Source organism: Zea mays, chromosome 1 (genome assembly GCF_902167145.1).
Source record: "Zea mays cultivar B73 chromosome 1, Zm-B73-REFERENCE-NAM-5.0, whole genome shotgun sequence".
Lineage (NCBI taxonomy): Eukaryota > Viridiplantae > Streptophyta > Magnoliopsida > Poales > Poaceae > Zea > Zea mays.
This window is the reverse complement of record NC_050096.1, coordinates 12,552,757-12,579,881: the sequence shown is the minus strand read 5'-3', so window position 1 is coordinate 12,579,881 and position 27,125 is coordinate 12,552,757. Positions and strand designations below refer to the sequence as shown.

Here is a 27,125-nt window from a genome sequence, read left to right as displayed (position 1 = left end):
GTTGATGATCTTGTCTTTTTGAACCGTGTCGTTGCCAAGGGTAGACAATTTTGATGGCTCATGAATGACAAGAAGAATGGGGCAAATGAAAGAACTTTTGAAGGGCATAAACATTTGACTGATGCTGATCATTTTGCTCTCATGAATGAACTTATGCTTATGTTATCTAAATATCTAAACTATGATGATCTGTGAAAGACCATCCTTAATTTTTGTTATTAACTTTTCTTGTTAAATCTTATATAATATACTATCCTTTTTATGGAGTCAACATGTCTTTTTGAGATGCTGATTAATATTCTACATATTTATCATTGTTTATTTTTTTTATCAATGATAAAGAATGGATACAATCTAATCTATGTAAACATGTACTTTTAGGGATGGTAATACAAAAATAGAATAGTAATTATTGTTTTTATATGTCCATATATTGTATTATATTGATTCCGTAGCAACGCACGGGCACCTGCCTAGTAAATAAATAAATAGCTATAGCCCGAAAGGGCCCCCCTGCTGGTCGCAACAAGGACACCGAGCCTTGTCCTAGACCATTTTTTTATAAAAAAAACCTGCTGTGTCAAGCTTGGCGTACGTGGGCGGAGACGGTACATGAGTCCTAAAAAGGGTTACAGCTTACGACGCCAAAAAGCTTCCAGCTCTCGTCAAAGTACTAATACGTCACTCTTATTCTGCACAACCAATAAATACATTTTCATTTTCCCTTTAGTCATGGCAAGATTTAGAGCCACAATTGATCTTCGGTCGAACGGCCAACTGTCATACAAGGAGCCTCTAGTTCTGGTTGGAGCCACGGACGGAAGCTAACAAAAATCAGCCCCCAGTTGATGACTGTAATCGATATAAGAGGCACTATGCCAGAATCGCTCAAAGGCGACATGTTTGTACTAGTGTAAATGATAAAAAGGATTATCAATTGGAAGTAAAGTCACCCTTGAGTCCTGATTTCTTGATCCGCTGGGCGCTGGTAAAGAACGAAGCCTTTGCACATCAAAAAAAAAAAAAAAAAAAAAAAGAGGACCCAAGGATTTCTCAACTTGGACTATACAGTAACTTTGTTTGTAGCTAGCCAAGGTACAACTGCTGTTGGAATCTGAGTAATAGTATACCAAGAGCCGCGACGAGCAATTTTTACTGATACCTGCTGCTCTTTTAATTACAAACAAACAGAACAGAAGCTGCCGAGAAGCACGAACAGTACAGCACGTATGTAGGGGGGTGGAGCAAAACGCCAAAAGCCTGTGTGCTTAGCTTATCCAACTGACGAGATGACTGATGCCCCCTCCCTGAAAAACTGGGCTCTTGAATCTGTCTACAGTCTACAGCCCCAGGTTTTCAGTTTTCTCTTGGAACGAAAAAAAATGGGAGTGTGGGGGCAGGGCCAGCGGCCAGCGGGCGGTTGGCCTGGGCACCGTCCACCGTGTGGCAGTTCGCGCCGGCGCAGCTGCCAAAGCTTCGCCTGTTGGCTTTCTTCCAACAGTGTTCTTGGGAGCGACGTTGCTTGCCCTTGCAGCAACGCGATGCTCAATGCTCATGCTCTCGCTCGCCCCTGTTCCAGTTCCTGTTCCCGTTCCTGTTCGTGAGCAGCGGAACCACCTTCCCCCGATTCCCTCCACGCCATAGCATGAGTGCATGACCAATGCAAGGGACAAGCCAGAACGCGGAGCGGTAACGCCGAGTCAAGAAACAATCTGAGAACAGCACCCCAGCTAGCTAGCTGTTCGTGCTCGTAAGTACTTAGTATAACACTAACACAGGAACAAAGCATCTTTCTTGTCCGACGATGCAGGCAGGCTTCTGTAGCTTGGGAAACACCGGGAGCGACCTGCGTGTCCCGGAGCGCATGCACTGGATTGCCCCCTGCTCTGCTGAATTTATTTGGAGAACCGGACGTGATGGTGCGACGGACAGCAACAACTCGTCGTTAGCCTTGTCAGCTGCAGTATTGCATTGTTCAACTACTGGTTTAGTATCCTTATCACACTATCCAGCCAGCAGCTAGCTATCTGCAGTTTATTTCCAGTCGTGGGAGGTTCCCGGGGAGAGGGGTGGGGACTGGGGGCTGGCAAATCTCTACTGAAGAAGCTGTAGGGGTCCATATGATGATGGAAGATTCTGGGCCCATTGAAAAGCACTAGGACTCTTGGGCCACATTGGACACGTCGTAGCCCGTCACTACCGTTTCACCGAAACACACCGCTTTACGGCCCGTTATGTGGTTCACTCTTTTTTATAAGAGTGGAAAAAAGAAGGAAATGATGAACTGAATCCAATAAATCTAAAACATCAAAACAACCTAGTTTTATCTGCCATCCTAAGGGGCAAAAAAAGGTTCTGAACATTCGGATACCAATGTCACCCAAAATTCATATCATATATAGAAAAAAAAGAAGGAAGAACAGTATCTTCTGTCCTCTGAAGCAAAAGGCTCTGTCATAAAATTATCTGAATGTGATCAGAAGTTCAGAAAAAAGCAAAGCTAAGCGCAGTTACCCAATGCAGAGTCAGTTTAATCACCCCAGTAGTATTCACAGAGGCGCTTTATTCCATATCGACATAAAATGACCCGGCCGGGTAACATCTACACAAACCAATCGCCAAAACGTAACCACGCAGCAGTACAATACACATCCAAAAGTGTATCACCACCCTAACAAACTATCAGCTCTACCCTGTCCTGCGGATAAAAAAAAAACAGTCTAGTGTTGCCGTGGGACGCTCCATCCTCGACCTACATCACGTAACCGACGGCCAATGAGACCACCACCATCAGCAGCAGTGGCAGTAGAATCCGCTGTGAAATGGATCCTGTAGAGTTGTAAGAAAACGCCATAGGTTAGCTAGTTACCCGAACCGGCTGAACCCTTCACCCTTGCATGAAAACACACACACTGACACACACTCGTGTCCTCGTTGACATCCGAAAGAGACTCTGTACCTGGTGCCGCTGTACTGCCTTGGTTAGAAATGCTCTCGGAGCCAGGTGGCGCGGGCGGGCTGTTGCTGGTCGAGGAGGGATGAATACCTATGCTCGCGCAGTCTGCGCCGATGGAACCTACAGTGTTGCCATGACCCCATGAGTAGTTAGGGGATGAAATGTTTGAGCCCGTGTTTCTGAAAGGCAAGTCGTTTGTGGCGTCGATCTGATTGAATAATCTTACAGTTCTGGAAGCAAGGCATCGCGGTCATGTTGAGGAGGTTGCTGTACCCCTCCTTGCACTCGCAGTGGTAGCTCATGCCGGAGCCGTTCTTCCTGCACGTGCCGCCGGCGCCGCAGTACGCTAGCTCGCATGCTGTGGTTATGGGATGGCAGAGGCAGGATTTTAAACAGCAGAGACATGGCGTGAAAAATTATCAGCATGGTCGCAACAAAGCAACGGATGTATTGTTTCAGGAGTAGCTAGTGAGGCGTGAGAATTATATTACGGTCGAGCGAGAAGTTTTTAGGTGGCGGCAAAGGCGTCAGCGCTAGCGCCGGTGCCGGCGCCGGCGAACCATTGAAACATGAGCTGTCGATGGAGCCTGCATCAAGGAAATATCATGATCTGGTCAGTTGAAATGATACGACGACGTATTAATAAAACTGTTTCCAGGACCAAAAAAAGGAGAGATGTTGGTCCGAGGATATGGAGATTGATAGACATTTTGTGCGCAGTATGTGGTATTGTAAGGACATGTTTGGTTTCTTTAGGCCCCGTTTGGTTTAGGGTGAGGGTGACTAAAGTTTAGTGAATAGTGACTAAAGTTTAGTCACTTTTAGTCTCTAAAGAAGCAAACATAATAACTTAAGTGGGGTGACTAAACTTTAGTTCTTTAGTCACTAAGGGGTGACTAAAATGAACTAAAGTAGTATTTTTACTTTATTTGTCCTCTCCACATTCTTCTTATACCAAACATTCATTAATTAATAGGGGTAAAATAGTCATTATTCACGGCAATTAATGCTCTTTAGTCCGGTTTAGTCACTGAAACAAAACGAGGTACTTTAGCGACTAAACTTTAGTCACTAAAATTTAGTCTACTGACTAAAGTTTAATTACGAGACTAAAGTTTAGTCCCTACTCTGTTTGATTTTAGGGAATAAAAGTAATCAAAATACATTATATTAATCATAAGATGACTAAAATACTTCTTATCATTCTTTCGTCATTAGTGTAACTGAAATAAAGGAGAGACAAAATATGGAATTCATATAGTTTAGTTCCTTTTAGTCATATATTGATGAACTAGAGACTAAAGTCCATATTTTAGTCATACAGTTTAGCAATGTACAGATTAAATAAGTCCCTCAAACCAAACGGCGGACGTGCAGGCAATTCATGCAGAAGTCACCCGAAGGGTAAGGCAGAATTCAATATCTATACAGGCTGAGCAAATAAACCAGTAAAAGGCATCAGGTTATTTTTCTGCAGCAATCCTTGTGGCGTGAAATGCATAAACCTACTCCGAAAACGATATTGCACCCGAACACTCCAAAGAATCCCATCCTTTTTTTCTTCTTACTGATGGAGACACGCCCTGAGCTTACGAAAGCCGTCTGCCCTTTTCTGGTAGCAGTAGAAGAGAAGACCGTAGACTGACAACGAAACTGAAGTGGCGCAAGCGCAGATGGTCCAATGAAGTTTACATGCGTTTTTAGACCCTTTTTTTTCGCTCCTAAAAAACACTGTATTTCGCAAGCTTGACTTAAAAAGGGTCTTGCTGATCGAACATTACATTAGTAAGTCCTGATTGAGTTTGCACGCAATACATGTGGATGCGTAATGCGTAAAAAGTACAACTGCAGCTAGCCATTCACATCAGACTATCAGATGCGGACAGAATTGATAGATTTAGGCCGATCAGTCTAATCAATAGCTTCATGAAAATTATAACAAAAATCATGGCAAATAGGTTGGCTCCAAGAATGAACGAAATTATCTCCAGTGCTCAGAACGCCTTCATCCAGAACCGGTCAATTCATGACAATTTTCTATACGTGCAAAGGATGATTATGAACCTGCATAAAAAAGGTAATCCTGCTCTCTTCGCCAAGCTCGACATCTCCAAAGCTTTTGACACCCTGAATTGGGCATACCTCCTGGATGTGTTAAGGGCCTGCGGGTTCTCTCAGAAATGGCGCAATTGGGTAGCTGACATACTGGGATCCTCCTCCTTAAGAATAATTATTAATGGGCAACGTTCAAACGCAATCAAACACAGGCGTGGGGTGCGTCAAGGAGACCCACTATTGCCCTTCCTTTTCATTTTAGCGATGGATCCACTATATCGGATGATTGACAAAGCCGCTGATGAGAGAATGCTTGACATGTTCTGCCTAGAGGGGCCAAGTTGCGGTGCTCTCTCTACGCGGATGACGCGGGTGTGTTCGTTAAAGCAGACAAATCAGACTTGGAGGTGCTGAAAGGGATTCTCAACGCGTTCGAGGGATGTTCAGGGCTAAAGATCAACTATGACAAAACAGAAATTTACCCAATTCGATACCCGACATCATTATGGCCTGCGCTAATGGAGGTGTTTCCGGGCAAATTCTCTAGCCTACCCGGTAAGTACCTTGGGTTACCCCTTCATTTCAGGAAAGTAAAAAGGAATGACCTTCAACCTCTAATCGAAAAGATCAACAACAGGTTGGCTGGCTGGAAAGGCAAAATGTTGTACAAGACCGGTAGAGAAACTCTTGTTAAATCGGTGCTATCCGCACAACCAATCCACCATCTAACGGTTTTTCCACCTCAAAAAAGGCTGATGCAAACAATTGACAAAATGCGAAGAAACTTCCTGTGGAAAGGGAGCAATCCAAAAGCTTGCAGCGGGGGTCACTGCCTCGTCAACTGGCCCTCAACTTGCCTCCCAAAGGACAAGGGAGGGCTTGGAATTCTGGACCTTGATCGTTTTGCGAGGGGGCTAAGACTAATATGGTTGTGGCTACGTTGGAAGAGCAAAGATAGGGCGTGGACTGCCTTGAAGCTTCCTTGTGACAAAACTGATGAAGATCTCTTCAATGCTTCCACAACTGTCATTGTAGGCAATGGAAAGGTAGCTGAATTCTGGAACTCTAGTTGGATCCAAGGCCAAGCCCCTAAGAACATTGCGCCATCACTGTTCAAGAAGACAAAGAGGAAGAACATCACGGTCGCCAAAGCGCTCAATAACAACAATTGGATTCGTCTAAGCTCACCATTCATGGGGGAGGGGGAGTTTGGAGAGCTCGTCTCTCTTTGGCAGGCCATAGGTAATATGCAAGAGCTTAACGGTTTGGAAGACAACATCTCTTGGAGATGAACGGCAGATGGACAGTACAGTGCTAGCAGTGCATATATACAAAATCCAGTTCGCATCCAATTTCAGTAAAATGAATCTCTGTCCCATTTGGAAGGCTAAAGTGGAACCGAAGTGCCAATTTTTTGCTTGGACACTTCTCCATAAGAGAATTCTGACTGTCGACAGCCTTCATAAAAGAGGTTGGCCATGTAACCCAGTATGTTGTCTCTGCAACTCAGCCCCAGAAACAATTCTCCACTTGTGCAAGGATTGCCCCTTTAGTAGAGAGGTGTGGAACAAAGTTTGGTCTGGGGTCAACCTTCCTTTACTGACTGGGTCTCCCAATGACACTTCTTTGTATGATTGGTGGATGGACCTGCGCAGCCTTTGCAGTAGACAGGCCAGAAGAGGGTTCGACGGTCTAATAATTCATTTTTGGTGGAACTTATGGCTGGAAAGAAATAACAGAATCTTTCAAAGGCAGCATCGAAGTGTAGATCAAGTTGCTCTGGCAGTCGAGGATTATGCTAGTAACTGAAGTCTAGGCTCCGATTATAGGGCAGTACGGACATAAAGCTTGAAAGTATTTACCTACAGTTAGACTATCTCCAGTAGTTTACCCATCTCCGTACGCACCCGGACCATAGAGCTTGAAAGGATATTGGTAGAGTACGGACATAGAGCTTGAAGTCTAGGCTCCGATTATAGGGCAGTACGGACATAGAGCTTGAAAGGATATTGGTAGAGTACGGACATAGAGCTTGAACGTACGGACATAGAGCTTGAAAGTATTTACCTACTAGCACAACCGATTATAAAAAAAATAATCTAGACTCCGGAGCAACGTTACTCCATCCAGAGTTTTAGGGCAGTACTACTCTAGAGTAGAGTTTTATCCCGATTCTCCCGCAACAGTATCTATAGCTCATCTTCTATACATAAATTAATATATTAGGAATATATTTTATTTTAAATTTGATACATATATATTTATCATACCAAAAATGTATTAAAGTGGATAGAAGCTACATATAGAGAAAGTAGAAATATACTCTATATTTAGATCACGTTTTATAAGAAGCTGCTAAAGAGAATAGGGGAGCAACCTCTCCTAAATTTAGAGAAAGTGGAGCCTTTTACAGGTTTTTGTTAGAGGCAGCGTTGCTGCCCCCACCAAATTAAACATATCCGCTATGAAGACCTTTGAGCTGGCAGGAACCGAACATGATCCAGCAAAGTTTGACATTACTGATACTAGTACCCTACCTACTGATATACTGACGATAAGTGCGCACTACTCTACCAATATCCGTACGCACCCGGACCATCAGGAAGCAAAACGATCATATATGTACCCAAAAGAGAGCGAATATATAACAGAAGAGAAGAGAAGCTCGGGTGGCAGCTGGTTAGTTATGCGTCGATCGATCCTGACGCGACAAGAAGAAGAAGAAGGAAGCACGCACGGGTACGGTGCGGATGGCGTTAGCTCAGACGGGGCCGGGGCTGGCTATTCGTGACTTGTAAGCTAGCCCAACCAGGCAACGCAGAACGCGAGAGTGATGACTGAATATTCAGTGAATCACTGGCAGCACGTGTGTGCTGTACCTGGAGGCCGTCCCACTCTATTACTCTGCATACAGATAGATACATACAGAGGAGGGATGAGGTGAATCGGTGATGGAGGAGGAGCGTGTCCTGCTTACAGTTTGGGATGACGCAGGGCAGGAACCTGAGGCTGTCGCCGACGTGGAGCTGCGTCCAGCCCGGGCGGCAGTCGCAGCGGTAGCCCAGCGTGCCCGGCGCCACCGTGCAGTTGCCCTGCCCGCAGGCCACCGTGCTGCATATGGAATCTGCAGAACACATGCATATCGCGTCAAGGTCAAGGGAAGGGAAGCCGGGGTCGGGAGGGTGCTCTGTCGTCGTCGTCGTCGTCGTCGCTTACTGATGACGGGGGAGAAGATGGGGGCGAGAGGGGAGAAGAAGTCGGCGGCGGCCACGGCGCTGAGGGCCAGGAGCGCCACCGCCACGACGACCGCGGGCGCGGGCGCGGGCGCCGCGGCGCAGGGAACCCTTGCTCGGCGGAGCATCTTGGAAGATCAGGGTCACTTCACCGCTCGTTGGATCTCGCGCGCCTTTCCTGGACTTGGAGGACTGGACTCCGCTCCGCGCTTGGGGGCGGGGCGGTTGTGTTCGTTTCGTTCGTCGTCGCTTTCCTTTGGTTGCGTTTTAAGTGGGAGGGAGGGAAAGGGGCGAGGGCGGTTGGCAGGCGCGGCGAGGCCATGCGTGGGAGAGCTTTTATTCCTGGCTCTCGCGCCCCCTGGATTGACTCGGCCGCCGAGGCCAGATGATGCAGCAGCAGCAGATCAAGAGATGGCCAAGTCAAAAGCGAGCTCCCAGATGGCGGTGCCTCCATGTCCATAGGTGTGTGTAGGGATGGCAACGGGGAATTCCCCGTCGGGTTTTAGCTCCCCAAACCCGTCCCCACGACGAAAAAATTTTCCCACGGGGATCCCCACGAACGCTTGCGGGGGACATTTCTTCCCCATCCCCGTTCCCCGCGGGGATAAATCCCCGTCGGAGATCCCCATCCCCGCTTGAATTATAATTAAATTGTACTTCATTTGTTATTAATGTAAAACATTGTCACTTATACACATTGTTAGATGTAAAAATCATTATGTGCACATTAAAATCAATGTAGTTGTACCACGGGTAATCTCTTGACAAAATAATTCTTTATTTTTATCATTAACTATTACATAAAAATATTGTCACATGTAAGTTTAACGGGTCCCCGCGGGGAACGGGGATGGGGAATGCATCTCCATCCCCGTCCCCGTTTACCCGTCGGGGGAGAATTTTCCCCCGTTTACATCCCCGTGGGGGAAGAAACTCCCTCATCCCCATCCCCTAATAGAGGAATTCCCCGCGGGGAATTGGGAATCGGGTCCCCATTGCCATCTCTAGGTGTGTGTGTGAGTAAGCACCATTTGCCCATTCGAGAAGACGTGTCATCCGTCCCGTGTTTGGTCCTCTCACCACTAGAGAAATAATTTTCATGTTTCTCTAGTTTAAATAGGCTAATCATAATTTTTTATAGGCCGAATCAGATTTTACTGCACTTTTATAAATAGACTAGGTGTGTGTCCATGCATTGCAACGGAAAATATAATATCATTGGTAACTTATGTAAGCTGGGGATGACCATCGACGCATATTTGACCAGATCCTTTTCTTCCTTGGGGATCTAGGAGCGTTGCAACGGGAACATATAATAACATTGGTAACTTATGTAAGCTAGGGATGAGCATCGACAGATCATTTTCTTCCTTGGGATCTGGAGAAAGTCTACTCGAAAGCCAAACATGTTAAGACACATATCTAAGTTCTTTTATTTCAAGCATATCAAGCAACAGGGAGCACATGGGAATGAAGGTACCAGTGGCTTCAGCAATACAATTAAGCATTCTGACATACCTAAAGTGCACAGGGAAGTAACACGCGCTAGGTACAAGGCATGCCACACCATGTATTATTATTTGTGTCAACGGATAAGCGAGGTCAGAATTCTTCCTCGGAACTACATCCGCACACAACACTGGTCCAAAGCTCAAGGCAGAATGTGTTGCCAATCATAATTTTTTTGGTAAGATTTCTGCAAAAGAAAAATGTCAACTCTATAGCAGCCTACAACAGAAAACTGCTAAAATGTTGGATAGCGGAAGGTATACTATTAATACTGGAGGTGGGGGATAACATTTTGTAAATGTGAGATTTTCTCAATAAAACAGGTGGAAGAATACGGGGATTTACTAAATTGAAGAAGAATAAGGGAGTTATTTAAGGTCTCCGAATGTATTTTTAAAGGTTATAGAGTATCAGTAATTGAGTGGCAGTATGAATAATACCTCACTTGTTTTTTTGATGATTTGCTACTTTCTTTCTGCCTTTTGTCCTTCACTAACTTTCAAAATAAAATGAGAGGCAGATATCTCTGTCAGGTCATAGGTAGACAACAAAGTTCCAGTACATGGCAATGAGTTCAATGGATACCTTTGGCCCCCTTTCAGTAAGAGCTCCTCTTAGGATAACCCCCAGTTGATGGATGAAAATAAAAGCATGCTGATACGCACTTTGTGGATCTAGACTATACAATTCTCTGACACAATTTCCAAGGAATTGAATGTGTTGTTGTTTTGATCCGCTTATAGATTTGGACAGTTTGCAGTTCACCAAATAAGCCTTATAGATACCCTTGAGGCAAGTATCAAGGCAATTTGAACCTACTTGAATGCACAAGTCTCGAAGGAACATAAAAGAAACAAGAGGCATTGCACCTCGTCCTCTAGCCCAGGTATGGAGCAGAGCCTACAATTGAAGCGTGCAAACAGAAGTAAATAACAAACTTGGTAGATAGATAGTAGAGCAATACCGAAAATAACGCAAAGCCAAGGTAAAGTAGAAATTGTAACCTACACACCTTAACATACTTCCTCGGGAGCGATGGAAAAGCTGTCAGAAAAACAGCTGATGCTCTGACACGGTGTACAATAAATGCTATCATTTGCTCATCAGTCATCTCTGTTATCATATGAAGCGCATTGGCAAGATAGATCCTCATAAGAGAGAAGTAGAATCAAGGTCAAGAAACATACTTCAAGCTCTCCTTGCGGGACAATAGCACAAGCTCTCTAATGGACAACCAGCTCAGAGGATATACAGCCTAGCTAGCGAAGACCTTGTAATGGTGGTCTTTTCGTTCACCTGAACAATGGAGAGGTGCTTTCCAACAACTGTCATGGTGGTGCTGCGTGTAGCTCATGTCGCCCATAAGACAAAATAGAAAATTTCCCATACTAAAATGAATTTCAGTAGATCTCCCAACATCTGAAGCATTGACAATTTACGATAAAATTGATAAAGAAGGTCGACCTTGGGGCAGTAAACAGGTTGATGAGGAGGCAGATCAATGGTTTCTATAGAAAGCACCAGGATCATGCTAAGCAGTTCTACTTCATATTATTAGAACAATAAATAGATGCTAATCAACCCTACCTCCAGAGTGGCAATCGATCTCCATCTGCTTACACATTTCCACAATCACAGAGTGCAAGCTCTGTCGGAATTCGGATCCGCCCCAAACTTATTCTCCGGAAAGACATGACAAAAAATACACAGAGCTCACTAAAACACAGAAACATAATTCTCCAGAAACTAACATACTGCACTGCAGTTATTAACCCCAACAAAATCTGAAACTGCATTCAAACTCAAATTGTCTACAACCTAAAACATACACATATAGTGTTTACATATAGTGTTGGCCGAGTTCACAGACAAAATACCGATAGAAACAAATTCACAATTCAGCTAGGCATGACACTCGTATCTGGAATGTGGGAGATGTTGCAACACACAAAAATTGGTAACCCAGTTGTCTCACCTTGTAGCCACCAGACGATCAACGATTCCTCCCAGTGGTGGCTGCGCCTGCGGAACCAACCTCTGCTATATATGAAGAAGCAGATGCTTTTTATTCCTGAGAGACAGGAGGATGGCTAGCACCACAAAAACCAGAGTCAGAGGATGGACAGAACAAGAAATAAACGCCAATAAAATCGGAGAATGAAAAACTTAATTACGATGTTTTCTTTAAAGCATATCAATTTCTTTTTCCCCTAGCACCACGAAAACTAGAGTCAGAGGATGGACAGAACAAGAAATAAACGCCAATAAAATCGGAGAATGAAAAACTTAATTACGATGTTTTCTTTAAAGCATATCAATTTCTTTTCCCCCCTTATAATCATTGACATACGTAGCGCTCAAATCACTATGATGCGGTCATGCTGCTTTTTAAATAGAATGTAAATGAACTAAAGGCATGTTTGGATACATAGGGATAACAATTAGCCCATGGTTTTTAAATACCAATTTGAAAGACTAAACATAGGCTAATTCTGAGCTATTAGAGCTAATGATTGTTAATAGGTGGTTAGAGTACATTAGTCTTTATTAGCCCATAATTAGCCCATGTTTAATCTATTTTTGCAAAATGGTTCAATTTTTAGCTGTGATCCAAATAGGTCCTAATTGTTCTCCACTTCTTGCTAACATGTTAGCTAACATGTTTTGCCTAAGGTTAGCTGTCGCATAGGCATAAACCAAACATGCTCTTGACAGTGACCCAGAGCTACAAAATGGGTACCCACTTGCATCTTGACCAATTAGATATAGATGTGTACAATACTTAAGTGCATGTGCATTCCTGTAAACCAAAACTTAATCGTTATCAAGGTCCTCAGAGAAGTGTGCAGTGCATAGGCTTGCTGCCTTGTTAAATAGGAGTCGGAGCAGCAGTTGTTCTGCTGACGATGCAGTGACGGGGTTGGGCAGATAAGAGTAAAGATTGGGTTGCCAACTTGCGAGCCTCTCTCTCACTGGCCTGACCAGATAACTTTCAGCGGCACATCCCAAACATGCTGCTAAAAAAATCTCCCAGTAATGGGATTATACTCATGCTAGCCACAGCAACATACTAACAGTTTCGAACCTGTTTTGGTCGAGATCAACACAACTTACTGATTCGACAATTTTACTATATATATCAGACTGGGGTTGTGTCTGAGTACATTAAACAGTTCGACGTGCTATTACACCTACTAATGGCTCATGAGCATCAATTGACATCTACCATGGTAACAGCTCGGTTCATTGATGGTTTAAAAGATGAACTGAAAATAGCAGTGATCATGCAGGGACTGTCTGACCTAGATACAATTGTTCACTTGCATTATTACAAGAAGATATGATGAATAGCTTTGCTAGATTTATTTGTATAATTTACTGCAGGTAAATACTCCCTTCTTGCTTTATAAGTGAGTGCCCGTGCGTTGCAACGGGAATATATAATACCATGATAACTTATATACAAAATGTGTCTTATATTGTTATAAGAAAATGATCTCATATTTATTGAAGTCATCCACATGATCTGAAACTTATTTATGTCTTAGTTTTAGTACTAGAAAATGATCTCATATGGGATCATGTAAGTTTAAGTAGTAGCTACTGACTTGAACTTGCATTTGGAGGGACTTCAGATACTCAATTGTCTCGTCTAGTGAAAGTCGCCTAGAGGGGGGGGGTGAATAGGGCGAAACTGAAATTCTCAAAAATAATCACAACTACAAGTCGGGTTAGCGTTAGAAATATAATCGAGTCCGCGAGAGAGGGCGCAAAACAAATCGCAAGCGAATAATGAAGTGAGACACGCGGATTTGTTTTATCGAGGTTCGGTTCTCTCAAACCTACTCCCCGTTGAGGAGGCCACAAAGGCCGGGTCTCTTTCAACCCTTCCCTCTCTCAAACGGTCCCTCGGACCGAGTGAGCTTCTCTTTCTCAAATCACTTGGGAATCAAACTTCCCGCAAGGACCACCACACGATTGGTGTCTCTTGCCTTAATTACAAGTGAGTGTTTGATCACAAGAAAGAATGCCAAAGAAAAAGAAGCGATCCAAGCGCAAGAGCTCAAATGAACACTACAAATCACTCTCTCTAGTCACTAAGGCTTTGTATGGAGTTGGGAGAGGATTTGATCTCTTTTGGTGTGCTTTGCAATGAATGCTAGCTCTTGTATATTGGTTGGAAGCTGGAAAACTTGGATGCAATGAATGGTGGGGTGGTTGGGGTATTTATAGCCCCAACCACCAAACTTGACCGTTGGTGGAGCTGTCTGTCGTATGGTGCACCGGACAGTCCGGTGCACACCGGACATGTCCGGTGCGACAGCCACGTCACCGGGTCGACCGTTGGAGTTCTGACTTCTGGGCCCGCCTTGATGTCCGGTGGTGCACCGGACATGCACTGTAGAGTGTCCGGTGCACCTGCTCCCGCGTGCCTGACGACTGCACGCTTCTGGCGCGCATTAAATGCGCCTACAGGTGACCGTTGGCGCGAAGTAGCCGTTGCCCCGAGGTTGCACCAGACAGTCCGGTGCACACCGGACATGTCCGGTGAATTATAGCGAAGCGGTTGAAGTGAAAACCCGAGACTGGCGAGTTCCTGAGGCCGCCCTTCCTTGGAGCACCGGACATGTCCGGTGCACACCGGACAGTCCGGTGAATTATAGCAGAGTGGCCTCTGGAAATTCCCGAGGGCGACGAGTTTGAGCTGAAGTCCTCTGGTGCACCGGACTACTGTCCGGTGGCACACCGGACAGTCCGGTGCGCCAGACCAGAGGAGCCTTTGGTTGCTCCTTTGCCCTTGTGTTGAACCCAACACTTGGTATTTTTATTGGCTAAGTGTGAACCTTTTGCACCTGTGTAACTTATACACTAGAGCAAACTAGTTAGTCCAAAGGTTTTGTGTTGGGCAATTCAACCACCAAAATTATTTAGGAACTAGGTGTAAGCCTAATTCCCTTTCAATCTCCCCCTTTTTGGTGATTGATGCCAACACAAACCAAAGCAAATATAAAAGTGCATAATTGAACTAGTTTGTATAATGTAAGTGCAAAGGTTGCTTGGAAATGAGCCAATATAAATACTTACATGATGCGCATGGATTGTTTCTTTGTTTTTGACATATTGGACCACATTTGCACCACATGTTTTGTTTTTGCAAATTCTTTTTGTAAATCCTTTTCAAAGTTCTTTTTGCAAAATAGTCAAAGGTAAATGAATAAGATTTTTGCGAAGCATTTTCAAGTTTGAAATTTTCTCCCCTTGTTTCAAATGCTTTTCCTTTGACTAAACAAAACTCCCTCTCAAATAAATTCTTCTCTTAGTGTTCAAGAGTGTTTTGAGATATCAAGTTTTGAAAATACTACTTGCTCCCCCTTTAGAACACAAAGAGATACCAATTTGAAATTTACCAATTGAAAATCGCTAATTTTAAAAATTTGGTGCGGTCCTTTTGCTTTGGGCCATATTTTCTCCCCCTTTGGCATGAATCGCCAAAAACGGAATCATTAGAGCCCAATGAAGTACTTTCTCCTCCTTTGGCCATAAAATAAATGAGTGAAGATTATACCAAAGTTGGAGAGATGCTCGGAGTGACGACGAAGGACGAGTAGTAGAGTGGAGTGGAAGCCTTTTTCTTCGCCGAAGACTCCAATTCCCTTTCAATATACCTATGACTTGGTATGAAATATACTTGAAAAACACATTAGTCATAGCATATATAAAAGAGACATGATCAAAGGTATACTTATGAGCTATGTGTGCAAGTTTAGCAAAAGAAATTCCTAGAATCAAGAATATTAAGCTCATGCCTAAGTCTGGTAAAAGATTGTTCATCAAGTGGCTTGGTAAAGATATCGGCTAATTGATCTTTAGTGTTAATGTATGAAATCTCGATATCCCCCTTTTGTTGGTGATCCCGAAGAAAATGATACCGAATGGCTATGTGTTTAGTGCGGCTATGCTCAACGGGATTATCCGCCATGCGGATTGCACTCTCATTATCACATAGAAGAGGAACTTTGATTAGTTTGTAACCGTAGTCCCGCAAGGTTTGCCTCATCCAAAGCAATTGCGCGCAACAATGGCCTGCGGCAATGTACTCGGCTTCGGCGGTAGAAAGAGCGACCGAATTTTGCTTCTTTGAAGCCCAAGACACCAAGGATCTTCCCAAGAACTGGCAAGTCCCCGATGTGCTCTTCCTATTAATCTTACACCCTGCCCAATCGGCATCCGAATAACCAATCAAATCAAATGTGGATCCCCGAGGGTACCAAAGTCCAAACTTAGGTGTATAAGCCAAGTATCTCAAGATTCGTTTTACGGCCGTAAGGTGTGATTCCTTAGGGTCGGCTTGGAATCTTGCACACATGCAAATGGAAAGCATAATGTCCGGTCGAGATGCACATAAGTAGAGCAATGAACCAATCATCGACCGATATACCTTTTGATCCACGGACTTACCTCCCGTGTCGAGGTCGAGATGCCCATTTGTTCCCATGGGAGTCTTGATGGGCTTAGCATCCTTCATTCCAAACTTGCTTAGAATGTCTTGAGTATACTTTGTTTGGCTAATGAAAGTGCCCTCTTGGAGTTGTTTGACTTGAAATCCTAGAAAATACTTCAACTCCCCCATCATAGACATCTCGAATTTCTGTGTCATGATCCTACTAAATTCTTCACATGTAGATTTGTTAGTAGACCCAAATATAATATCATCAACATAAATTTGGCATACAAACAAATCATTATCAAGTGTTTTGGTGAATAAAGTAGGATCGGCTTTGCCGATTTTGAAGCCATTTGCAATAAGGAAATCTCTAAGGCATTCATACCATGCTCTTGGGGCTTGCTTGAGCCCATAAAGCGCCTTAGAGAGCCTATAAACATGGTTAGGGTACTCACTATCTTCAAAGCCGGGAGGTTGCTCAACATAGACCTCCTCCTTGATTGGTCCATTGAGGAAGGCACTCTTCACGTCCATTTGATAAAGCTTGAAGCCATGGTAAGTAGCATAGGCTAATAATATGCGAATTGACTCAAGCCTAGCTACGGGTGCATAGGTTTCACCAAAATCCAAACCTTCGACTTGTGAATACCCCTTGGCCACGAGTCGAGCTTTGTTCCTAGTCACCACACCATGCTCATCTTGCTTGTTGCGGAAGACCCACTTGGTTCCTACAACATTTTGGTTAGGACGTGGAACTAAGTGCCATACCTCATTCCTTGTGAAGTTGTTGAGCTCCTCTTGCATCGCCATCACCCAATCCAAATCTTGTAGTGCTTCCTCTACCCTGCGTGGCTCAATAGAGGAAACAAAAGAGTAATGCTCACAAAAATGTGCAATACGAGATCGAGTGGTTACACCCTTATGAATGTCGCCGAGGATGGTGTCGATGGGGTGATCTCGTTGTATTGCTTGGTGGACTCTTGGGTGTGGCTGCCTTGGTTGTTCATCCTCCTTGTCTTCATCATTTGCATCTCCCCCTTGATCGTTGCCGTCATTTTGAGGTGGCTCTTCTTCTTGATCTTCTTGTTCAACATCTTGAGCCTCATCCTCAATTTGAGTTGGTGGAGATGCTTGCGTGGAGGAGGATGGTTGATCTTGTGCATGCGGAGGCTCTTCGGATTCCTTAGGACACACATCCCCAATGGACATGTTCCTTAGCGCTGTGCATGGAGCCTGTTCTTCACCTATCTCATCAAGATCAACTTGCTCTACTTGAGAGCCGTTAGTCTCATCAAACACAACGTCACAAGAAACTTCAACAAGTCCTGAGGACTTGTTAAAGACTCTATATGCCCTTGTGCTTGAGTCATATCCTAGTAAAAAGCCTTCTACAGTTTTAGGAGCAAATTTAGATTTTCTACCTCTTTTAACAAGAATAAAGCATTTGCTACCAAAAACTCTAAAATATGAAATATTTGGCTTTTTACTAGTTAGGAGTTCATAGGATGTCTTCTTGAGGATTCGGTGTAGATATAACCGGTTGATGGCGTAGCAGGCGGTGTTGACCGCCTCGGCCCAAAACCGATCCGGTGTCTTGTACTCATCAAGCATGGTTCTTGCCATGCCCAATAGAGTTCGATTCTTCCTCTCCACTACACCATTTTGTTGTGGAGTGTAGGGAGAAGAGAACTCATGCTTGATGCCCTCCTCCTCAAGGAAGCCTTCTATTTGTGAGTTCTTGAACTCCGTCCCGTTGTCGCTTCTAATTTTCTTGATCCTTAAGCTGAACTCATTTTGAGCTCGTCTCAAGAATCCCTTTAAGGTCTCTTGGGTATGAGATTTTTCCTGCAAAAAGAACACCCAAGTGAAGCGAGAATAATCATCCACAATAACTAGACAGTACTTACTCCCGCCGATGCTTATGTAAGCAATCGGGCCGAATAAATCCATGTGTAGGAGCTCCAGTGGCCTGTCACTAGTCATGATGTTCTTGTGTGGATGATGAGAGCCAACTTGCTTCCCAGCTTGGCATGCGCTACAAATCCTGTCTTTCTCAAAATGAACATTGGTTAGTCCTTAAATGTGTTCTCCCTTTAGAAGCTTGTGAAGATTCTTCATTCCAACATGGGCTAGTCGGCGGTGCTAGAGCCAACCCAAGTTAGTCTTAGCAACCAAGCAAGTGTCGAGTTCAGCTCTATCAAAATCTACCAAGTATAGCTGACCCTCTAACACTCCCTTAAATGCTATTGAATCATTACTTCTTCTAAAGACAGTAACACCTATATCAGTAAATAGACAGTTGTAGCCCATTTGACATAATTGGGATACGGAGAGCAAATTGTAATCTAAAGAATCTACAAGAAAAACATTGGAAATAGTATGGTCAGGTGATATAGCAATTTTACCCAATCCTTTGACCAAACCTTGATTTCCATCCCCGAATGTGATAGCTCGTTGGGGATCTTGGTTTTTCTCATATGAGGAGAACATCTTTTTCTCCCCGGTCATGTGGTTTGTGCACCCGCTGTCGAGTATCCAACTTGAACCCCCGGATGCATAAACCTGCGAAATAATTTTAGTTCTTGACTTTAGGTACCCAAACGGTTTTGGGTCCTTTGGCATTAGAAACAAGAACTTTGGGTACCCAAACACAAGTCTTGGAGCCCTTGTGTTTGCCCCCAACAAACTTGGCAACTACCTTGCCGGATTTGTTAGTAAGCACATATGATGCATCAAAAGTTTTGAATGAAATAGCATGATCATTTGATGCATTAGGAGTTTTCTTTCTAGGCAACTTGGCACGGGTTGGTTGCCTAGAGCTAGACGTCTCACCCTTATACATAAAAGCATGGTTAGGGCCAGAGTGAGACTTCCTAGAATGAGTTCTCCTAATTTTGCTCTCAGGATAGCCAGCAGGGTACAAAATGTAAACCTCGTTATCCTGAGGCATGGGAGCCTTGCCCTTAACAAAGTTAGATAAATTCTTTGGAGGGGCATTAAGTTTGACATTGTCTCCCCTTTGGAAGCCAATGCCATCCTTGATGCCCGGGCGTCTCCCATTATAGAGCATACTTCTAGCAAATTTAAACTTTTCATTTTCCAAATTATGCTCGACAATTTTTGCATCTAATAATGCTATATGATCATTTTGTTGTTTAATTAACGCCATGTGATCATGAATAGCATTGATATCAACATCTCTACATCTATTACAAATAGAAACATGCTCAACATTAGATGTAGAGGATTTGTAAGATTTTAGTTCTACAACCTTAGCATGTAACATATCATTCTTAGTTCTAAGGTCGGAAATAATAGTATTGCAAACATCAAAATTTTTAGCCTTAGCAATCAAATTTTCATTTTCTATTCTAAGGCTGGCAAGAGACTCATTCAATTCCTTAATCTTAGCAAGCAAATCATCATTATCATTTCTAAGATTGGGAATTGAATCAATACAAACATGAGAATCAACCTTAGCATTTAATCTAGCATTTTCATTTCTAAGGTTATTAATGGTCTCATGGCAAGTGCTTAGCTCACTAGACAATTTTTCACATTTTTCTACCTCTAGAGCATAAGCGTTTTTAACCTTAACATGTTTCTTGTTTTCCTTGATTAGGAAATCCTCTTGGGAGTCCAAGAGATCATCCTTTTCATGGATAGCACTAATTAGCTCATTTAATTTTTCTTTTTGTTCCATGTTAAGGTTGGCAAAAAGGTTATGTAAATTGTCTTCCTCACCACTAGCATTATCATCACTAGAAGATTCATATTTAGTGGAGGATTTAGATTTAACCTTCTTCCTTTTGCCGTCCTTTGCCATGAGGCACTTGTGGCCGACGTTGGGGAAGAGGAGTCCCTTGGTGACGGCGATGTTGGCGGCGTCCTCGTCGGAGGAGGACTCGGTGGAGCTCTCGTCGGAGTCCCATTCCCGGCAAACATGGGCATCGCCTCCCTTCTTCTTGTAGTACTTCTTCTTTTCTCTCCTCTTTCCCTTCTTGTCGTCGCCCCTGTCACTGTCACTAGACATAGGACATTTTGCAATAAAATGGCCGGGCTTACCACATTTGTAGCACACTTTCTTGGAGCGGGGTTTGTAGTCCTTCCCTCTCCGTTGCTTGAGGATTTGGCGAAAGCTTTTGATGATTAAAGCCATCTCCTCATTGTCGAGCTTGGAGGCATAAATTGGTTGTCTACTTGGTGTAGACTCCTCCTTCTTCTCTTCCGTTGCCTTGAAGGCCACCGGTTGCGCCTCGGACGTGGAGGGATCATCAAGCTCGTTGATCTTCTTTGAGCCCTTGATCATACATTCAAAGCTCACAAAATTCCCGATAACTTCCTCGGGGGTCATTAGTGGATATCTAGGATTACCACGAATTAATTGAACTTGAGTAGGGTTAAGGAAAATAAGAGCTCTTAAAATAACCTTAACCACCTCGTGGTCGTCCCACTTTTTGCTCCCGAGGTTGCGCACTTGGTTCACCAAGGTTTTGAGCCGGTTGTACATGTCTTGAGGCTCCTCCCCTTGGCGAAGACGGAAGCGACCGAGCTCCCCCTCGATCGTTTCCCGTTTGGTGATTTTGGTGAGTTCATCACCCTCGTGCCGGTCTTGAGAAGGTCCCAAATCTCCTTCGCGCTCTTAAACCCTTGCACCTTGTTATATTCCTCCTTACTTAGAGAAGCAAGGAGTATGGTTGTAGCTTGAGAGTTGAAGTGCTCGATTTGGGCCACCTCGTCCTCATCATAGTCTTCATCCCCTACGGATGGTACCTGTACACCAAACTCAACAACATCCCATATACTTTTGTGGAGTGAGGTTAGATGAAATCGCATTAAATCACTCCACATAGCATAGTCTTCACCATTAAATGTTGGTGGTTTGCCTAATGGGACGGAAAGTAAAGGTGTATGTTTAGGAATGCGAGGGTAGCGTAGGGGGATCTTACTATACTTCTTACGCTCTTGGCGCTTAGAAGTGACGGATGCCGCGTCGGAGCCGGAGGTGGATGTTGATGAAGAATCGGTCTCGTAGTAGACCACCTTCCTCATCCTTTTCTTCTTGTCCCCACTTCGATGCGGCTTGTGGGAAGAGGATTTTTCCTTCTTCTCTTTGTGATGTGAAGAAGACATTTTCTCCTTCCCTTTGGAGGAGTCCTTCTTCTTCTCTTCGTGGTGTGAAGAAGATCTTTTCTCCTTCCGTTTGGAGGAGTCCTTCTTCTTTTCCTTCCTCTTGGTACGGGACTCTTCCGATGAAGTGCTCCCTTGGCTCGTAGTGGGCTTGTCGCCGGTCTCCATCTCCCTCTTGGTGTGATCTCCCGACATCACTTCGAGCGGTTAGGCTCTAATGAAGCACCGAGCTCTGATACCAATTGAAAGTCGCCTAGAGGGGGGGGTGAATAGGGCGAAACTGAAATTCTCAAAAATAATCACAACTACAAGCCGGGTTAGCGTTAGAAATATAATCGAGTCCGCGAGAGAGGGCGCAAAACAAATCGCAAGCGAATAATGAAGTGAGACACGCGGATTTGTTTTACCGAGGTTCGGTTCTCTCAAACCTACTCCCCGTTGAGGAGGCCACAAAGGCCGGGTCTCTTTCAACCCTTCCCTCTCTCAAACGGTCCCTCGGACCGAGTGAGCTTCTCTTTCTCAAATCACTTGGGAATCAAACTTCCCGCAAGGACCACCACACGATTGGTGTCTCTTGCCTTAATTACAAGTGAGTGTTTGATCACAAGAAAGAATGCCAAAGAAAAAGAAGCGATCCAAGCGCAAGAGCTCAAATGAACACTACAAATCACTCTCTCTAGTCACTAAGGCTTTGTATGGAGTTGGGAGAGGATTTGATCTCTTTTGGTGTGCTTTGCAATGAATGCTAGCTCTTGTATATTGGTTGGAAGCTGGAAAACTTGGATGCAATGAATGGTGGGGTGGTTGGGGTATTTATAGCCCCAACCACCAAACTTGACCGTTGGTGGAGCTGTCTGTCGTATGGTGCACCGGACAGTCCGGTGCACACCGGACATGTCCGGTGCGACAGCCACGTCACCGGGTCGACAGTTGGAGTTCTGACTTCTGGGCCCGCCTTGATGTCCGGTGGCGCACCGGACATGCACTGTAGAGTGTCCGGTGCGCCTGCTCCCGCGTGCCTGACGACTGCACGCTTCTGGCGCGCATTAAATGCGCCTGCAGGTGACCGTTGGCGCGAAGTAGCCGTTGCCCCGAGGTTGCACCGGACAGTACGGTGCACACCGGACATGTCCGGTGAATTATAGCGAAGCGGTTGAAGTGAAAACCCGAGGCTGGCGAGTTCCTGAGGCCGCCCTTCCTTGGAGCACCGGACATGTCCGGTGCACACCGGACAGTCCGGTGAATTATAGCGGAGTGGCCTCTGGAAATTCCCGAGGGCGACGAGTTTGAGCTGAAGTCCTCTGGTGCACCGGACACTGTCCGGTGGCACACCGGACAGTCCGGTGCGCCAGACCAGAGGAGCCTTTGGTTGCTCCTTTGCCCTTGTGTTGAACCCAACACTTGGTCTTTTTATTGGCTAAGTGTGAACCTTTTGCACCTGTGTAACTTATACACTAGAGCAAACTAGTTAGTCCAAAGGTTTTGTGTTGGGCAATTCAACCACCAAAATTATTTAAGAACTAGGTGTAAGCCTAATTCCCTTTCATCTAGTATAGATGCTTTGTCAGTCTGAAAACAATTGGAGCTAATAAAGTAAGACAAAAGAGCAACGGAAAACAAAATAAACATACTGACAATGATCAATGGCACCTGAATTTCAGTATTCAAGGGACTTGCACCTGACAAGAAAATATGCATAACATGTATTAGTATACCTTGTTGCAGTGTGGGATCAGCTCTTGCAACACACGCATCTTTTCTTTGATCCGGTCCCTTCTTCTCTACATCAGCAGCAGCCAATAACGCTGTAAGAACAATTTATCAAGTAGATGTCTGCCTTTCTGAAAATAGGCTTTGCTTTGCTAGCACAATTTGATTCTGATCTCACCCTCTCTGAGAGATTATGGACTTCAGCTGCACGAGTCCGACGTTTCGGCCCATTGCGCTGCCAGGGTTTGGTCTCCTCAGTTGACTCCTCACACTCGACATCCTGTAATTTCCTCATCAATTCTATTCCACTCAAACATCTATATTTCGACTCTATTTTCTAGCAGTTCGTTCAGGATACAGGTTATACAAAAACAAAAGTAAACACCTCACTCCGACTATCTGACTCGTCTCTACACATCCCCTTCCTCTTGTGGCCATGGACGCTGTCACTGGGCAGCCCGGATCCACCATAGTTGCTTCCGGACCCACCAGATGACGATGTGCCGTCGTGCGCGCCGACACCGCTTGGCACCTCCGACTGCAATGCCGCGTCCTTCCCCCTGATCCCTGTCGGCGTCCTGGGCACCTGGTTGCTGCCGCAGAAGGTCGAGCAGATGTCGCCGGCCCAGCTAGACTCGACGTTGCTGCTCCCAACGGGCGGCAGTGGCGGCGAAGGATGCGAGGTAGGGCCCGGGAACGTGCCCTCGTGTTGTGGGGCGGCGTCGGCGATCGTGCTGTACCAGAGCTGCGTGTATAGGTCCTTCTCTAGCGGGTCGTCGAGGGTGTCCGGGAACCACGCGGCGGTCTCCTCGGCAGTGATGTCGTTGGTGCCTAGAGGGTCGCGGTCGGAGGGCGGCGCCGGCCTGTGGTGCGCCTGGGGCTGCGCTACGACGCTCCCATTGTGCCACAACAGCTCCACGAGGTCGTCGTCCGGGCTGCGGTGCGGGCGCCATTGGAGGGAGCACGCGCAATCAACCAATGGACATGAAAGGAGACTTATTTTGTGGGTGGGGGTGAATGGCGAAACAGAATCCTTACACGATGGGCTTCTTCTGACTCTCCGCTGCGGACCTCGTATTGCCGTCCATCTCGTCAGGATTCCTATGACCCGGTGGAGAACGTCTCCTCTCCTGCAGAAGGAAGCCGCGTGGCAAGAACAGCCGGCGTTAGCGAACTAACCAGAAGAAGAAACTTCTTCGTCGAAGCTGCGGCCCTGTTCCTCTTCTCTAATAATCAATATTTACACACGCCATTAACATCGTAGGTATGGTGCTCTCACCGAACCAATGAACCAAACGAATAGGCGGCGCCACGGCGGCCGAGGGTCGAGGCCGGGCATGCAAATCCCAAGCACGCGGCGGCAGGACACGGGCACGCGTTCACCGGGCGCAGGCGAGCGCGGAGGTGAGGGAGTGGAAGGCGACCTCCTCGCAGGGGAGGATGAGGGCGCCGCCGACGCTCGTGAACTCCTCCTTGGCGCGCCGCAGCAGGTACCGGAACTCGGGGCGGTCCAGCAGCGTGATGGGCACCACGAACCGGCGCCGCCGCTCGCCCACGTACACCGCAAAGTGGTCGCGCGGCACGTCGGACGGTAGCCCCGTGGCCTCCTCCTCCCCCCTCCCCTGCAGCAGCAGGGAGGAACACGAAATGGAATCAAATAAGGCAGCGCTGAGTAGGAAGGAAAGATCGGATCAGAACAAACTCAAGAATCGAATCAGCTAGGAGTTGTTGATCCAGTACCTTGTTCTTGAAGCTTGCTTGCTTTGGTTCGCTTCTCTTCTCTACTTCCGTCTTCTGGATCTGGTGGAGCCGTCTCGTCGGAGCCTCGATCTACTGCCGCAACAAGAATCACTGAAGTCGGGAGGTCGACGGGCGCGGACTCAAATTTGGATGGCGGTCGGCCACCGCCGGAGGCGCCGCCGCCGAGGGTGAGGATGGGTAGAGAGGCGGCTAGGTTTTTAGGATTTGGAGTTGGGGGCGTGGGGTTAGTGATGCGGAGGGGGCATCCTGTAACTCCCGCGGGGTTTGCGGGCGGGCGAGAGCGGGGGCGGGGGCAGTCTACACTACTAACTTAATAGTTAGTAGAGAAAAACAACCTTTCAAATTAAATGGAGGACTAAGCTTACCTGGCTTTGACTGTTGGAGTGCGTCTGTTATCCGGCCTTTTTTCTTCTTCTTTGAAGGTTGGAAATCAGGCTCACGTGTAATGTAATTGAGGGTTGGAAAAAAAAGAAGAAGAAGAAGATACTAGTTACCCTATTGATAAATCACACTACATACAGTAGTAGCAAAAATAGGTCCTGCTACCCACCTGCCTCGGCAAGCCATGCATCCATTAAATAGGGTTTTGACGTTTGAAGCAGACGATTGGTTACGACGGTGGGCAACAATTAATACAGGCTGCTTTTCGTTAAAAATGTAGAAGAAGAAGAAGAAAAAGAATCAGGTATGCCTGCATCTCGTGTGCATGAAATCTTTGACACATTATTCATGTTGTATCTTTCTGTTTTCAAATCTCAAAAAAAAATCGTCCTTGTTTCCGCCCAGAGTGTTTTCTTAGCCATCTTTGCTTTTGTTAGAATTTTAACATGTTGTGAAGCCATTTTTTTTCCCACAGCTGCTGCAACAGCTATATGGTTGTAGCTCCCTGAAACATGTTAGGCCCTCTTTGGAACAGAGGATTCCCCCCCCCCCCCTGTTTACTGTATTTTTACTGTAAAAAATGAACTGATTCTTGTAAAATTCATGTATAATCTTTCTTAAACAGTATCTATCGTTACAGCAGTAGCTGCATCCAACGGAGCCTTCACGTACTCTCTCCCTCTCTTGTTATGCGATTTGTGTGTTCAGATATTCGAGAGGATAAGCGTCGCCGTCCCTGCGGATGCACGAATGATGTTTCGAATTCAGACGCGGCTGCACTTGATTGATTGGATCGTAGCCACCTGTGCGCCCCGAAAACGGACGTTTTTCACTCAGATAGCAATCAACTCATGGGTGCTCGTCGCTAGCTGCCAGGAAACGAGGACACGCTCGAGTACGCGTCGGACCCCCGGTGACAAGGACGCAGCCTGCTGCCGCCCACTCATCGGCCTCCACCTATCAAAGACGTGGCCGTTCCTCAGATCCTTGGGAAGCAGCCATCGATCAACGACCATCTGCTCAAGATGTGGCAACTGGTGCTGAAAGTGCAGCGCATGCAAGAGCCGTCCTTCGGTAATATCTACTCGTCGACCGCACCTATTATGAATTGCCAGCCAGAAGAACAATTTCACTTTCTGGAGGTGCACTGGCCTTCCACATCCCGCGTCGTTGCTGAACCAACGAGCATCGCCCTTAGACTGACTGCAGCGGTCGATGCTACCGCCCCCCTCTCCTTGTATGTCGGCTGTAGAGGGCACCCTATAGCCGCAGCGGTGCCCCTACAGCGCCCCCTACGTGTCGGTCCCCTTCTCTCTCCCCCCAGATCTAGCGTGTCACTGTTCATCACCCTAAACACTGTGTTGTGGGTCAACGAGTAATTGTTAGTAGATAAAAAATTGATAGTTGGTATAGAAAATGATATTTTATAGTGTCGGTGGGGGTATAGTGGGGAGTATTTAGGGGGAATCGCTGCGAGAGATGAAAAAATAGGGGGGAAATGATATAGGGGGGAAAATTTAGAGGTAACGGTTGCGGATAGCCTTATAGATGTCCAAATGAGCGAGTCGTGCCGGTCCGCCCGAGCATAGGTCGACCATGTATGGATTGGGACCGTACCGATCCAGACCGGATTAGCTAGCGGGTCGTGCCGTGCCGGCCCACGGGCCCCGAGCAAGGCCCAGGCATAGCCCACTAGGTTAATAACCATGTTGGACCGATCCACGACCCAAGGGACCTAACATGTCTACAACATCATATGACGTTTAAATGATAAACTAACCAGTTACTCGTACTTTGCTACAATTTTTATATATCATATATATAAATAATTATTAATATATTTATTCAACTATAATTATTGTTTATTTGTAAACAATAAAGTACGTGTGGTCTGATGGTTAGTCCCAAATTTCTGGAGCTGAGGGTGGGGTTCGCTGTACTTTTT

The 27,125-nt window shown here is 45.6% G+C and overlaps 1 protein-coding gene and 2 pseudogenes across 1 annotated transcript; all 3 read right to left on the bottom strand.

Moving 5' to 3' along the window:
• Nucleotides 1-2,543: 2,543 nt before the first annotated feature.
• On the bottom strand, nt 2,544-8,553 carry LOC100281152 (uncharacterized). The gene is given in 6 exon segments (NM_001165486.1): nt 2,544-2,829; nt 2,960-3,076; nt 3,183-3,314; nt 3,448-3,543; nt 7,989-8,135; nt 8,228-8,553. Coding segments are annotated over 6 exon segments (714 nt in total). The 5' UTR covers nt 8,373-8,553; the 3' UTR covers nt 2,544-2,752.
• On the bottom strand, nt 23,400-24,127 carry LOC103644436 (transcription factor PIF5 pseudogene; annotated as a pseudogene).
• LOC103644435 (auxin-responsive protein pseudogene) lies at nt 24,407-26,196 on the bottom strand (annotated as a pseudogene).